This window comes from Berghia stephanieae, chromosome 4, assembly GCF_034508935.2.
Source record: "Berghia stephanieae isolate SIO BIC M18660-M18661 chromosome 4, UCSD_Bste_1.3, whole genome shotgun sequence".
NCBI lineage: Eukaryota > Metazoa > Mollusca > Gastropoda > Nudibranchia > Aeolidiidae > Berghia > Berghia stephanieae.
In genome coordinates, this window is record NC_088363.1 from 23957493 (window position 1) to 23974992 (window position 17500).

The 17500-nt window shown below is 33.8% G+C and overlaps 1 protein-coding gene across 6 annotated transcripts in view; it reads left to right on the forward strand.

Moving 5' to 3' along the window:
* The first annotated feature begins 416 nt into the window (after nucleotides 1-416).
* LOC144970277 (magnesium transporter NIPA2-like) overlaps nucleotides 417-17500 on the forward strand; it is a 30106-nt gene continuing 13022 nt past the window's right edge. Inside the window, exons 1-2 of one of the 6 annotated variants that reach the window (XM_078909750.1) lie at nucleotides 417-621; nucleotides 3698-3765. Coding sequence is in view for 5 of the 6 variants with exons in the window: in XM_078909744.1 (XP_078765870.1) it covers nucleotides 13168-13197 (30 nt within the window). In the remaining variant the exon portion in view is untranslated. Of the gene's footprint in view, nucleotides 622-3697; nucleotides 3766-8998; nucleotides 9307-10917; nucleotides 11181-11859; nucleotides 12068-12887; nucleotides 13198-17500 lie in introns of those variants that run through there. The other 5 variants (XM_078909744.1, XM_078909746.1, XM_078909749.1 and 2 more) reach the window with 5 other exon arrangements.

Here is a 17500-nt window from a genome sequence, read left to right on the forward strand (position 1 = left end):
CTTAAACTTGAGTAGCCTGGATTATGATCAGCTTTAATATAATCTATCTATCAATTTAAAAAACATTTAAAAAAAAGAATTAAAAGAATTATTTATTGCAGTTAAACATTCTTCCTCCTACATACTAACTACTAATAAACAAGACTCTCTCTCTCTCTCTCTCTCTCTCTCTCTCTCTCTCTCTCTCTCTCCAATATGCCATCAATTTTTTCATGACGCCTCGAGCTCAGCCAGTGATAACTTTTCCACTGGCTGAGCAACGAGCTGACTGAGTGCTCTATCCCGTAGTTTATTTCCTCCATGGTTTATCCCAATTTTGATGACAACAACCACCACGTATTAGCATTCTTCCATCACGGAGATAAGTAATGATTATATGTTGGACAGTCTTTTGTACGTGAAAACCAAATTTTGTTGCAAAAATAATGACAACTTCCGCTTTGTTGTTTGTTGTTCTGTTCACCTACAATAATCAGTTCGTTTCTCAGTTTCTCAGCCCACAACAGTACAGTGGTAAAATACTGTGTGATTTGTCACCATTACCATTACCTAATAATTGCATTATCGCTCCTTTGCTCATTCAGTTGAGCTTCACAGTATTTCTTAGAGCTATCAAGAAAGGTAATTGACTCATTTTCTTTGGTTAACGATAAAATAGGAATGATCCGAAACTGAATGATGAATAGGATAGGTTCCTCCGTCTCATCGAACTGACTACTCAGTAGACTACAGAGATGCATATTCATATACGAGATGGAAGTCAGTTTGGACGAATTCAATCGAGGGGTCGGGGACACAAACTCTTCTAAATTGGGGGAGAAGTTGATAGGCTTCTCCACCAGCAAAAGAAGGCACTGGGTGGCAGCGAATCGGCTTCGGTCAAGAACATGGCCTAGGCCCATGGCCGACTAGAGTACCTGTCCAATATTATGTTCCCGTTGTAGGTATGAACCCTAAACCGCAGAGCATAATCTAGTTGAACAGTGTGTTGTGACGATGCTTCCGGGCGGGTTTGTGATGGTGCACGAGAACAATATCAGTAAAGAATTGGCTTATTGGATTGAACGTCATATGGCATAGTCTCATCATACTCGTAACATAGATCTAGTTAATAGTAGTGTGAGCACCATTAGAAGCTGCTGTCTCATCGAAAAGTTATTTTGATCCAATCTAATTTACTGGGCTTTTAAAAAAGATTCTTTACTTTGCTTTTACTCCTTTGCTTTGTGTGGCCCTGAACAGTACTGCTCAATAAGTTTGTGTTAAATAAACATTTTATTAAAAGAAAATTTGTATGACAGAGAGACATACACATACACACGGAGAGAAAGAGAGAGAGAGAGTCTGTCACCCATTACGTAACAAATTTTGCTCACCAATTTCTACTGCACTTATGCAAAATCATTTCATGCACCAGATTGCATATCTAGTGACACTTTTCTCGCAATATTTTTCTAAAGAAACTTTTTTTAAAAACTGGTCTGAATGATGATTGACATAGAAGATTTCGCAAGGAATGAAAATTTCGAAAAAAAAAATTCAAACATAACTTTTGAAATTCATCAAGGATTGTCAAGTTCCGATTGTTTTTTGTTTTTTAAAAAATAGGATACAAAGTGCATCTTCAAATCTAAACTGCTTATTACTGTAGGAGTTAATTTTTTTTTCTATTTAAATTTATGGTGGACAACTTAAAGGTGCCAAATGTCGGTTCAACTAGCCCATCTCTCTAGTTCTAGAGACTTTTCACATGATGCCAGACAAACCAATTTTGTAGCTTTTTCTGATCTTGTTTGATTGTTTGGATTCAAAATTTCACAAAAAAGTGGAAAATCAATTTTCAAAATGATAATATGATTCTTATAGTAGATTCTCTTCGGTGGGCTCAATTTGTTCTTTATCACGCATGGTCCTCATACTCATACAACACGACCAGTGTTTATTTTTTTTATTTGTAGTCATAGTCATAGTAGTTTCTTTTTGCTTCTTCCAGTGTATTAATTGGCTGTCGTTATTGACAGACATGTCTGCCAATTATGATGGACGATTATTTGCATACAGTGTCTGTCCATAAGAAAAGGCCAGGCCTTTTATTACACAGACACTCGGCAGAAAAATTTTTATGCAAAAGTCCAAACTAATCGTGAAAAAAGCCAAATTATCTGAAAAAATGCCAGTGGTAATTTTGTGTCCCAAATCAGTTAATATCAAGTGATATTTAACATAACATGAAAGTAAATAATGCTCAAATCCATAATCCCGCTTTTTAAGATGCAAGTGGCATCAATGAAATGTAAGTTTTTGACATCTTGAACTGATGGCAATTGGATTCAATAGTCTGATGTCACGTCGCCCAGCAACGGCGGCCATAGTGGTTCTAAACAAAGAAAATCGGTACTTTTTATTCTTCATGCTGGCTAGAACTTTTCATATGTCTTGTGATCAGAATGTGTAAAAGTCAAAACATGATCAGATTTATAATGTATTTTTAACTCTGGATACGCTTTTATGCTCGTCAAAGAAATATTTCATATGGGCATCCGCCATTGTTCCGATAGTTTAGAGCCAGTTACTAAGTTACCATGCGTCATAACGAGGGAAGTGACGTTATGACTGTTGAAGTTGAAGTGTATTCTGCCTTTTTTTTTTTTCAACTAGTAACAAACTTGTTAATCAGCAAATCGGTTCATAGTCCATCAACCATTAAAAATTTTACTATCTACTTCCTGTTAACCTTATTGATCTTCTTTTGTTTCTATAATTTGTTTATTCTACCCACTATTTTGGGGATATTGATGATATTCAGGGATTTGTTTATGTCATGGACGAATCCTAGGCCGAGGTGCTGTCCATCCATCTACAGAACACATCTACTATTTTCCTGTCTTCATCGTTTAAAATAATATAATTTATTATAACACTTCCACAAAACTAGTTCCAAACAACACATCTGAATCAGAAATGAAAATAACTTTCAAAATAATGAAACTAAGCAGGAGGAAGATTATCTGTCACATATGAACTTTAAGTTACGCAGATGTCTGGATAGACAGCTCAGTGGGTTAGTTCACCTTTCATTATTATCTTTTCGTTGCTGCACTGGTTCGAATCCGCTCCCTCGGTTCTATTTTTTCTTTTCTTTTTTTTTTTTTCACCTTTCTCTGTTTCTGAGCATGAATTTCTTTTAAAAAAATTTTTTCTTTTTTTTTTGTTTTTGTTTTTGTTTTTTGTTTTTTTTAATATATTTTTAGAATATTCTTTTTCTCTGATTTTGATTATTTATCTTTTTATTTATTTATCTTTGTATTTATTTATTTATTTTGTCTCTGTTTATATTATTTTTTTCTTAACGAATTTTTCAGTCGATGGATAGTAAGTTACTATATATATGCACAATTTGTGTCGACACTCTTGTGGATGTCGTGGCTGAATGGGTAAATCGTTTGTTGAAATCGACGCTGTGTGTTCGATTCCAGGCTCCGCCACTGTTTTATTTTTTTTTTTGGTCTTCTCTCTATAGAGTGTTGCAAATTCCCCTGTAAAGGGCTAGTGTCTATGTCAAAGTACCATTTGAGAGTATTATAAAATTTATTTCACATATTTTATGCAATTCTCCATATTTTTCTTTTCTAGTCTATTTATGAAGACATTTAAAGTTCATTTTCATTTGTTTTTCTAATTTTTTTTTCTTTTTCAGAATATCATTTGATATCCAAACTTAGTAAACATACCGTCCTTGCAGCCGACATTTGAAAGGATGTGAAGGTAAGCAATTCAAATAATATCTATGTTACATGTTCTCGATCATTCACACGTAATGCAGAACCAAATTTGAAAGACAGTCGAACCTACCATATCGGAATCCTCTGTAAGACGGGTTATCACCTAAGATGGAAAGCCTCAGATTCCCCCAATGTAAATTCCTCTATTTTGATTCTCTGTAAAATGGAATCGTCGAATGCAAAAAGAAACACTAAAATTAATTTCCTGTTTGATAATTCTCCTTATTTAAGACAGAACATTTTCCCTGTGGATGTGCATCATTGATTGCCGTAGTAAACCTGCAATTCCTTAAGCTCACCTTTTAAAGCAATTTTCTCGATATAGTGCCGTGGGTTTTCCAATTAAAATGGAGGAAGACTGTGCTTCCAAATATTGGATCACACATCTAAGTCATACCTTCTTTAAGCCTGCAGCAAGCAATTACTGTTTATGACCCTGGCCAGCGAGTGTTGCATCACTGCTTTTCAAATGCCCCAAAAATGTATGATTGTAGGTGTTACTCATTATGAGTTATGACACTCGACAATGGAAACTGGGCAGTTGGCTTGGTGACATTTTTATACTCACATCAAATGCATCTTATCTCGTCTTCCGTGCCAGACACAAGACTTCTTAACATAAAAATCTGTCTTGACTGAATTTGACATCTCACCTATTTTTCACTTCGGCAACTTATCATAATGGTTGACTATTGGATTGTGCGTTGGGAACAGAAAATTACTTAAATGGGTATTGTTCACAATTCAGTACAAATTTTTGAGAATGAACAAATGCCATGTTAATAAATGGATGAGGGTGATTGGTTCGATAGGTTTTATTTTCGTTGACAGTATGTCAATGAACTGGAATTGCAGCGATCAGTTATTGATAGTGATCGGTTGATAACTGAATCAAAGATTAAAATAAAACGCAAGATCCTGTATTAGTGTCTGTGTCTCTCGCATTTCGACTTTTTTCACAACTGTGGGACATATCATAAGCAGGCATAGAAAATGTTAGAATAAAATGTCAACAACACCAGCAACAAAGAAAGACAAACAAACAAAAAAACAAATGAAAAAAGAGATGTTTTTTTTAAAGCTAACATTGTCAAGAAATGAGATTACGCATAGGTATCTATTTTCTAGATTTCTTTTCGATGTTACGAGACTGAATACAGAAGCTCTTTGGAATCAGAGGCAAAGTTAAAGAATGGTTTTCATGCTTTTATGAGACAGGTCACTACGCGTTCTCATAAATGACTCCCTTACATCACAACACCAACAAAGCTCCAATTTGGCATTCCACAGGGTTCAGTGTACCCAAAGCCTTTAAGCAAGATCATCACAACCTTCTGTCTCAGTCATCATCTGTACACCCAGTTATACTATCCCATTTCATCAAAAAAGATTGACTAAACAAAAGAGAGACTTGCAGCATGTCTAGATAATCCCCAGTGCCCACGGTTCTGTCTTACAAAGGGGGACTGTAGTTCTGATTTATGATCTATAAATTAGGGAATTCTTTTGAGAGTTTCTGATCCTCTTTGGACATGAATGGGAGGACAACTGGTCCTCTCACCTCACTATCAACCTATCCAAAGTGCAGCAAACAATTGCTTTTGTCTGTTTAATGCGATAGAATTAGGGGTTAGCTCTGTGCCTGAGGGCTACATGACTCAAATATGGATGGAGAGTTCTTCTTATTGTCAATATATTATCGTTTGATACCTATTGAATAGTATTCAATGTGACAATATTTATTTGTATTTTAAAACGCTATTTTTTGGCTTTATTTATTTGGGTTCTGGGTTTGTTAGCTCATACAACAAAAATATTTTTTATATTGAACCTGGTCAGAGACTCAATCGGTGCAATGATCTCAAAGCCCTGGGCAGCTGGACAAAGCTCTTTTCCTACATTATACATTTTGACGTTATGAGTGAATATCTGGCCAAAGGCAACAGCAGATAACGTAAGATTGTTAATGCCCATATCAGGCTAATAAGTCAAATTTAATTCATGTATTGGAAACCAGATAGGCTAAAAGACCTATTTACAAAAATGTATTCATACTAATTTGTATACATATTTTACGGATATTTCCTTCTCCAGTTTAATTATATTATAATGTTATCATTTTGTGTCCCACAAGGGGGAATACCCAGTATCAAATGCGCTATTGGAAAATGTCTAGTTGTGTCCCTTATTTAGTACTTGCCTTTGAATAAAAGGTCAATGATCTAATTTATTTACGCGAATTTATAATACTCATTGTGCAAATCAATTTACACATTTTATTGCTTTCATCTTGTACACATTTTTACCACCTAGTTATTTGCTAACTTATTATCATGTCTGTTCAACACGTCGGAACAAAAAATGTCCTATGGATGAATAAAGTATTATTATTATTCTTATTCTTATTATTATTTTTATCATTATTATTATTATTATTATTATTATTATTATTATTATTATTATTATTATTATTATTATTATTATTATTATTATTATTATTATTATTATTATTATTATTATTATTATTAAAGTATTAAGGAACATACATTTTTAATTGACATATGTTATATTGTCAGTCCTGCGACTATCTATCTATCTATCTATCATCTATCTATCTATCTATCTATCATCTATCATCTATCTATCTACCTATCTATCTATCTATCTATCTATCTATCTATCTATCTATCTATCTATCTATCTATCTATCTATCTATCTATCTATCTATCTATCTATCTATCTATCTACCAATTTATCTATCTATCATCTATCTATCATCTACCTATCTATCTATATCTATATGTCTCTACATGTCTCTTATCTATCTCTCTATTTATATGTCTGTCTGTCTGTCTCTATGTTTGCAATCTTTCTACATATTGGCAAATATAATTATAATGTATGATGCGATAATGACCTGGCTTTCCACGACTCGCATGGTGTAATAAGCCACATCCAGTGACTTCTTATAATATAGTACTATCAGTAGACAATGGCCACACCACATGTCACCTGATCAATGACTGTTTGTTCATGCCGGATACCATTAACCACCTCTTGGCCACTGACTCATGGTGCTTACGACCCAAATTTCAACGTGTAGTTTGTGGTAGTTCTTACCTACATTTGTGTGATTCATGGCAGTGGCAATAAGAACTCATGACATTATTCTGTTCATTGAATAAATCACGTGACAATTCCTATAATATTGCTCTCTCTCTCTCTCTCTCTCTCTCTCTCTCTCTCTCTCTCTCTCTCTCTCTCTCTCTCTCTCTCTCTCTCTCTCACACACACACACACACACTCACTCTTTATCTGTCTTCTCTTTCTCTCTAAAAATGATAATAATGATGATGATAATAAATAATAATAAATAATAATAATAATAATAATAATAATAATAATAATAATAATAATAATAATAATAATAATACACGTGCCAAAGACAAATGTTGTATATATCTTTTTTAAAAATTGGGTCGAGGTGGGGGTAGGAGGCATCAATAAATACAGAACACCTTCACATATTCCCTTGATATTTCTTCGGGGAAACTATAACACGATTAATTTATTAATAAATATACACATTATAGTGCCCCTGGTCTCACGGATTTATGGGGAGGGCATTCCACAGGTTTGTCGGTCACACCTTGCTGGTCACAGACTGTCTAACCATATTATACATACTTTGTCAACGGGTCTTGGTTTGAGGTCCGAACACTCGGGTGACAGTATTCGTCATTCAGTTCCCCCTTTTTTTTTGGTTAAAACTTATAATAGATTTGTCAGAGTCCTGCCAATCTACAGGATTTTGTACGGTATTATTGTACATATTTGTCGTCTAATTCTTTGATTATTATAGTTCACCTTGTCCTTGTCCGCAATATTCTACTTACTAAGTGAACGGAGTTGGAATTTAGATAAGATAAGGTGAAATTTACATTATGTATTGCCATAGACTGAAGAATTTATTAAACAAATAATAATAAAATTCTCTCTCTCTCTCTCTCTCTCTCTCTCTCTCTCTCTCTCTCTCTCTCTCTCTCTCTCTCTCTCTCTCTGTATATAAATATATAAATATATATATATATAATATATATATATATATATATAGTGTGTGTGTGTGTGTGTGTGTGTGTTTCTCGCACTCACTTCCTCACACATACAACTCCTCCTCCTCCCCCCCCTCCCCCTCTCCCAAGAGACAATATTAGATGCATCACACTTCACAGTATCGGGTAGACAATTTTTATTTGTAAACCATTTATTTATAATATGCTGCAATATTTTAAAAAACCATTTACCATTCAGTAATCTTCTCCGACCTCGCATACCAATGCTCAGAATTTAGGCTTTTTCCAAATATAATTACACCCAATTGTTAAGATTTTAATACGTTTTCTAACCATTTCATTTGAGCGTGTCCTTTTTGGTGGTATTGTTGTTCTAAGTGTCTTGATGGAAATGTGTATGTTGTCACAGACTGTCTCACAAGTCGTTTGCTTTTGGTATCTACTTCTGTTTTCGACTTGGATTTATTTACATCGTCTTACTCCTTTATGGGCCCTGTGTCTAAAATTATTTGACTATTCAGTCATCTTCCCTTTTAATAACATTAAAATGACCTCGCCCTGTTGCAGCGTCATGAAACTTTTCAGAACAACAGTACTGTCACCCAGAACGATTTCACCCATTTTAGTTCGATTCTAGATATTTTAGTAATTATTTTTTTTTTTGGTTAATATTTAAATTAACATGAAATCGAAGCAAATCGCGCACTCTCCCAGACATTCCCATGTTATTAGAAAAGGACCCTACCCCTCAAGAAAACACACACACATACACACACACACACACATTTCAAAACAAAAACAAAACCCAACCCGCCCCCCCCCCCCCCCAATAAAAAGAAAAAAAAGCCCAAACACACACACACACACACACACACACACACACACAAAACAAAAGAAAAACAAACAAACAAACAACAGAAACTACAACACAAGAGTCGCCACGTCTTCAGAGTTCATTGCGTTTCCTTCCACTGCTATGTTGTTGACAAGTTGACATCCCGACCTCGAAATTCTATCAGACCAGAACGACACTTTGCTATCAAAGAGCAGTGACAATAATATTGGCCAATTGCTCGCTTAACTGCCTTCTGCATTGGAAAAGTCCGGGGGTCGGCACTTCGGCACCACCACTCCTTCATAACATACACATACACCTGATTCTGACGGTCATTGCTTACTCGTACCGCTCCAGTCTCGCCATATTATATATATAAGAATCGGGGGGTAAACTACGCACCATGTGTCACACCATACGACCTGCCCACTAGGTTATTAATAAGGGAAAATCACACATCTTTATCGACCTTATGTGACCAGTCACCATCTGTGATTCTGTAGTAAGAATACAATCAATCGCATTTATTATTTAGATGTTGATTGTCATCTGTTGCGGTCTTAGTATTATTGAAAAGTTGTGTTGTTCTAGTGGTGATCTTGGATTGTATTAATGGTAAATAGTTTTATTCAGAATGATATAATATATGACATAATATATTCTTTGAGGAGCATTTTATAACGTGTGAAACTATTCAGTAAGAATGCAGTTGTTAATAGTGCGTGACAAGAAATAACACCAAGTAATAGGGGCCGAGTTATTTTCTTGGAATAGGTGAAAAGAATACATTATAACGAATACAGATAATTCATTTTTAAAACAGAAACAGTAGAAAAGTAAAGTAAACTTTTTTGGATTGCTTTTACAAGTAGTGAGCCATATTTACTTGTTTTTGTTGTTTTCTTTTTCGTCTTGTAAAGATATCATAATTAGCTTTTTTAAAAAACATAAAAATTTAAAGACACTTTTTAGAGTTATATTTTTATATGACACAGCTTTGGTGCCTCAATAGGCCAATAATTCAGAAGATAACACAGACACAAAGAATGCTTCAGCCAAACGAAACAATGATTGGACTTGACATTTTGTGAACAATATTGAATTAAAAATTTTTAAAAATTGTCAGAATAATGGAATTCTTTAATTATTTAATTTATTTATTGAGGTTTAAGGAAGCAAAACATGGTCTCCTCAATGTCATGCAATTTATTTTAATTAAAATTTTATTAGTCAAGCTTAAACTTTCATGTCGTGCATCGGGTCTACCCGGCATATACTGTTTTGCGATGAATGGTCACTGTTATTTTGTGGGTTTAGAAAAAAATTCCAGATTGTCATATTTTTTTTTTTTAAAGCTAGAGTTCTTAGTTTAGATGCGATGTAGTCATTACCTATTACTCTGTAGAATTAAGCGATCAAAATCTTACTCGTACAGATCTGCCTGTTTGAAAATATAAACATTAGTAATTCTTAGGAGACTAACATTGATGTCCCTACAGTTAACTCTTAAAAAAAAAATCAACACCTTCACAATTATTAAATAACACTTCAAAATCCTTAAATTTATATAGTCTGGCATCAACTTTCGTTTCCATTAAGTTTTAATTACTTCAAGATAGATGTTCATCACGTTCTGAAATTGGAGCCAAAACTTCGTAATTCAGCGATATTTTCGTAATTGTAGGCAGGTCTGCTCATAATATATTCACGAACACAGTGAACTGGCGTTTTTCTGCTTTTCGTGTCTACGCTCAAGGTCGGTTTCAGCCTGTGTTATTCTCCCGTTTATTTGTTAAGTTTATTTTTATTATTATGAATCGTGCTTTCCCATACGTTTGAGCCTGTTATTATTTGAGCTGGTTAATTGTTTAAATAGATGGCTGAAAGAGGGCGAGGGGGTCATGTTATTTGGCTTTGAAACGTTGCTTTATTTGATCTGCTTTGCTTGTCTTCGTGAAGAAAGAAGATTGAAACAAAAAACTGAGGTTTGAAATCGTCATGTTCAGTCCCATTTTATTTGTCCATTATAATATTGTTATGATTCGATAAGTCAAGATGTATAATATGTATGTACCAGTTCTAACATTAAGAGCAGCGGAACTGTTTGGTTATCAATACATATTAATAATATTATAGTGAGGTTCGATAACTTAGATAAGAAGTATGAAAGGACAGCCTTTATTTGTTTTGTAATGTTTGTGGTATATGGTGTGTGTGTGTGTGTGTGTGTGTGTGTGTGTGTGTATGTGTAATCAAGGTTTTACTGCGACTCTGTGACAGATTTTGTTTGAATCCCCTTGAAATAGCTCGCCAAGTCGTTAAAGTCTCGGCATGGTAACACATTGCTGCGTTATTATTCGGAATGCTATTTTATTGTTCTGTTCAAAGCAATGTGTCGTTTTTATCAGTTTTCTAAGCATAGCTTAATTATAGGGATATATCCGTGTTTATTTTGAATACGTGGATTCGCTTGTCGGAGAATGTTTGAGGTAGTATGGTGGAATTCATTGTATAATTCTGGATTTTTATGCTATGTCATGATTATATATTCATAAAGCTAACAAAACATCAAGCCAACTAAAAGGAATAATTGATGTTGTCTGAAGATCACATAATTTTGTTTATCATTTGATAATAAAGCTGCACAAATTAAAACACAAGTGTTTGAGGAAAATTGATGTTATGCTATTCTTATCTGTTGCGCTTGTCAGTATGATAACGAGTGATTAAAAGCAAGCAACTACAAATAGTGTGATGTTGACTACAAATTATCTGTGAGATGGGATGTGAACTAAAGTTTCAAAGCGGTGATATGTCGAAGTGACTGGATGGGGTTCCTGCATGGTCGATTAGAGTACTATAGTTACGTCATGGGTTCCTGACATCCCATAGTGGGCAGGGAGTATTCGAACTCGGTACTTTTCGGGTGCGAGGCAAAGACCGTACCGCTGAGCCTAGCTACCTCTTACATCACATAAGGCATTTTTGTTTTTCTCGTGATACATTTCTACTTCAGTCATCCGTGTATAACAATTGGTATATTTATCTAATGCCTGCAACGCCTCAACCTGTTATTTTCTTATGTGTCTTGTTATCTGGTGACAAGTTCTATAATGTGGCGTTTGATAATAATACTAATACATACTACAATTTGAATTGCGTGGTTTTATAGTAACGTGTTAAGTGTCGATGAACTGTGTAGTTTATCGATTTTGGTAAAATAGGAATAGTCAATCGATCGCCGTATTGATTCTTGGAATACGTATAGAAGCAAGCTGTTATTGACACATTCGTATTGAGTCACGGAGTTAAAAACATTCCAATTAAAACACCAAGTTTAGAACTGTTATGTGACGAATGACTGGGTGTTCGAAAGGTAGCCCTAAGGGATATTTAATTACTGTGGTATTCGGTGATAAAATTCGAATTATAATGAATGGTGATAATGATTCGATATTTTGATTTTTGAACTCACTCTTGTCGGGTTTAGAACTTGTGAACAAAGAAGCATATTATATAATATACTATCTGCATTGGGACCATTAATGCTATACTTTAATATATATATATATATATATATATATATATATATATATATATATATATATATATATATTAAAGTTATATTTATACGCATTACCCATTTTGATCGACACTTGTGCATTTCCTTTCATTATGAGGTCTTATGGAATGAATATAAATTTTTTCGTGTGAAAAAATGGTATAGGCACTATAGATCTGGCGTCTCTATTCATTTATTTCTCTTTCGTTCGTAAAAAGTGGTGTTTAAGCATCTGTTATTATCGGCAAGAAAAAGACAGTAATTTCAAAATTGAGTAGACTACGTGAAATCATAACGCAATCCCAAGCGATTTAAATTGTACATTAAATCCTTCATCACTCTGTCATCATTATGCTATCGAAGCAGTATTGACTAATATTTTCTCTATTTATCTAATTTTAGTTTAGTGAGTAGAGAAGCTTGCGTTTTTGTTTTTCTTTATTTCTATTATTATTATAATAATAATAATAATAATAATAATAATTATTATTATTATTATTATTATTATTATTATTATTATTATTATTATTATTATTTTATTGTTATTTTATTGTTATTTTTTAAATTTATTGATTTTTGTTGTTGTTTTGTTAACTCAAAAGTTGAAAATTCCCACTTGTTTATCTTCACCAAGATTTAGTTCCTCTCCACAATCCACGATCGAACTTATTTGACTTCTCTCTGTGCCTGTTATGTATTGATGCGGATATTTTTTTTTCTCCACGGGATGTATTGTGGCATGTCATGTACATTAGGCATATTCTGTATGATTGTATCTGGATAAAATAACAAAAGTAACAAAATGTTTAACTGGACTTTAGGTTTACTTTAAAATGAATCATAGAAACGTGTTGTTGTCGACCATTATTATACAAGGATTTACAGGAGAATATTTCTTTCATAATCGATTTTAAATGGCCATGGATGCCACTGTTCTATACCAGGTAAGAGGCAATTTAAGTTATATATATATATATATATATATATATATATATATATATATATATATATATATATATATATATATATATATGTATAATATTTCAAGTGTCATTTTGATCAATTTCTACAATATTGTTTTGAGAATTCGATTGCTCTAACATTTTTCGTAGAAGTTGATCAAAATCACAATTAAAATATCTTATAAATAGCTCCTTTTATTAAAGAAGTTGAGCACTATTATTTCATGGTTATTGTTATATATATATATATATATATATATATAATATATATATATATATATATATATATATATATATATATATATATATATATATATAATAATAATCTTTATTGTCCAAATTAAAGGCAATTCATGTGAGGTAAACAATGCTCAGTTTGGTTCATGGTATGAACATCAACACATTTACAAATACAGACACAGCCATACACGAACATACACGCTTGCACATTGTTTCTACACATGTATACAAAAGAAATGAGCGTACATACAAACACATATACATACATACATACATACATACATACATACATACATGCAGACATACATACAAACCAGCATATCATCGTATATGCATGCCTACATTCATACATACATACATACATACATACATACATACATACATACATACATACATACATACATACATACATATATACATACACACAGACACACACACAGACAGATAGAACGATACGATATATTTGCTGGGACAGCAGATAACCATATTATAAATATAGTGTCTTATATTAAGAAGAAGATGGCAATAATTGTGATGATGATGATGATGATGATGATGATGATGATGATGATGATGATGATGATGATGATGATGATGATGATGAATGACTACGATAATGATGATGATGATGATGATGATGATGATGATGATGATGATGATGATGATGATGATGATGATGATGATGATGATGATAACGACGGCGGCAATGTCGATGATGATGATTCACGACACTGCTTCTCGTTATTTTCATTGGTTGTCTCATTTTTCCACAGAAGATTTGTTAATCAATTTTATGGCGGTTGGAATGAAGGTTGTCTTATGTCGATTTGTCCGACATTTTGCTTCTAGATACCGTCTTCCGGAGCGCAGAAGTTGGAATTTTTCGTTCAGCGGATGCCTCTTTTCGTTGATAATGTTAAAAGATTTCTTCTCAACTGCATTAATATAAGTTGTGTCAAGGCTTCTAAGGTCTGTGTTAATTATTTTTGAAGCCTCTCTGAGGGTTCTATGTAGTTTGGATTTTTCTTTTGTTCCACAGCTTCCATACCACGTTGTGATGCCAAACGAAACGATACTCAATATTAATGACTTGTAGATTTGTATCATGGTCTTTCTGTTCACATTGAAAGACCTTAATTTTCTGAGTATATACAAGCGCTGGTTACATTTTTTGATGACATTGTTGGTGTGCGATTCAAATCTTAGACTGTTATCTATAATTACACCAAGGTATTTAAACGTTTCAACAGTTTCAACCGCCTGATTGTTAATTTTTGTTATTTGTCTTGCTCTTTTTCCTATTTTTCTGTGATCAAACAGTTGTTCCTTTGTTTTTGTTACATTGAGCTCTAGACAGTTATCGGCACACCATTTGCTGAATTTACTAACTTGCTCAGTGTATTTAAATTCGGAGACGGAATCATTGAGCAGGCCGAGTATTGCGGTGTCATCAGCATACTTGATGAGTTGGCAGTTATCAAAGCTAGCCACACAATCGTTTGTATAGAGGATGTAAAGTAGAGGTGAGCTTACACACCCTTGTGGGCATCCGTTTGAAAGAGTTTTTACTGATGATATATTTGAGCCTACTCTGACATGTTGGGGGCGATCGATGAGAAAGTTGTTATACCAGTTGATGAGGTAATGGGGAAGGTTTAGAGCATGCAGTTTACTGATTAATATGTTGGTTTTCATGGCATTAAAGGCAGACGAAAAATCGACGTATAGGATTCGGCAGTAGTTGGCGGGTGAAACATCCAAGTGATTTGATATTGAATGCATCACTGTGAGGAGTGCGTCTTCCACACTAAGATTTTGTTGGTAGGCAAACTGATATGGATCAAGTATGTGTTGGTCATATATAAATTGCAACAGCTCTCTTTTCAGAATTTTTTCCAGACATTTCATAATAATTGATGTTAAAGCAACAGGTCTATAATCATTCAGCTGAGTTGGTGGATTCTTTTTGGGTACTGGAATTATAGTCGATGTTTTCCATATAATTGGGATTTTCTGTTCATCTATTGAACGTTGGAAAATAGGCAAGAAAGGGACAGCTAGTTGGTTGTTACAGTTTGAAATGAGTTCCCCACTAAGTCCATCTGGACCTGGTGCTTTTTTCTTTTTACATAATTTAAGAACATTGATGACCGCCTCTTCTTCGATTTCTGGCGGAGGAGACGTATTTTTTGTTATGATATTAATTTTTGAAAGTACGTTGTCAATGGTGTCGAATCGACAGTAAAACTTATTTAATTCCTCGATATTCATATGTGTGTCATTGTTAAAATCTGTCTTTTTGTTGTTAACGCCACCCATTTCTTTAATCATCCTCCACGCCTGCGATGCATTTGAATTTTTAAGGTTTGTTTCCATTTTATCTTTATATTTACGTTTTTCTTCATAAATTACCCTCTTTAATTGTTTTTCTGCCTCGTGCTGCTTGTTTTTGTCCCCACTCATATGAGCGATTTTCTTCATATTTATAAATAACTTAACTCGTTTGTTGACCCAAGGTTTGTTGTTGTTAAATATTTTAATCCTTTTAGTGTCCACACACAAATCACAACAGAAATGAATATAAGACGTGACAACATCAACCCATTCGTCCAGTGACATGTTATCAGACATGAGTTCATCCCATATTGTGCAGTCAAAACAACCTTGGAGTTTGTTTATATTTTCTGTTGACCAAAGACGAGTTTCTTTCACAATCGCTTTATGTTGTCTTAATTTAGTTTTGTAGGTTGGAATCAACAACACACTATTGTGATCTGAATTTCCTATTTTTACTTTTTGAACGCTTCTGTATGAATTTTTAATATTTGTATAGCACAGATCCAGGGTTTTATCTCGTCTGGTAGGAACAGAGACGTGTTGATAAAAAGAATTTATAGGAGGGCAGTGATTGAAATCACCAAGAATTATTACGGGGGCATCAGGATGTTTTCTTAAAAAATTAAATGATTCCTCCTCAATTACCCGTAAAGCTGTGTTAGCATTCGCATCAGGAGGGACGTACACAGCAATGACATAAATAAGTGGAATTCCCGAGGTAAATAGTGGGGTCTAAGAGAGAGGGAAATGAGCTCGATGTCCTTTTCACATAATGAACGTGTAGTTCGACAGCTTTTGCACCAGTTTTTGTTGACATACACACAAATACCACCACCTTTTTGTTTTCCTGTCATTGAGCTATCTCTGTCACGCCTATGTATTATGAAATTTTCCAATTCTACACTTTTATCTGTATCTAAGTCTGAAAGCCATGACTCTGTAAAACACAGTATGCTTGAGTTTTCATAATCAGGATCAAATTTACACAACGCGCTAATATTGTCCGCTTTGTTTCTGATAGATCGAACGTTTGAAAGTATAATCATAGGTAGTGGTACTTTACCAGTTCTTCGAATTCTTTGCTTGACGCCTCCACGTTTTCCTCTTTTTCTTTTCTTGATTGAAACAATAAAACCTTTTCGATCATTTGTTTTGATTGTTGTTTGTCCAATATCAAGCAATTCGTTTTTTGTGTAGACGACGGTCGCCATATTGTTTTTATTTCGAACACAACAACATTGTTCACTCGTTGTAACTTTTCATGCTCTACACATTATTGAAATAGGTACCACAAATAGAAATATTTAAATATAGTCATACCTGTATTCCAATTACAAATAATAAGTCCATATACAAAAACGATGGCAGATAATAACACAAGAATACAAACTTTTACTGATGAACAACAGAGCAATGAAAAACCAAGCGTCGCCATTGAGCGCCACCGGAAATATATATGTGTGTGTGTGTGTGTGTGTGTTTGTGTATCGCTGAAACTATTATTATAAACGTGTTTCCATTGTATTTTCATGAGTCACTAGACAAAAATCAATCATCACGTCTCTTAAACTATTTCTGTGCAGAAGGACCAATAAGGCATTGTTTTTGTTTAATTTTGAATGAACTCATAAGCGTGAAAACAAATCCCCATTGCTGCCTTAAACAATTCAGTTATTTTAGGTCTTTCTTTTTATATTGTTTTATTTTA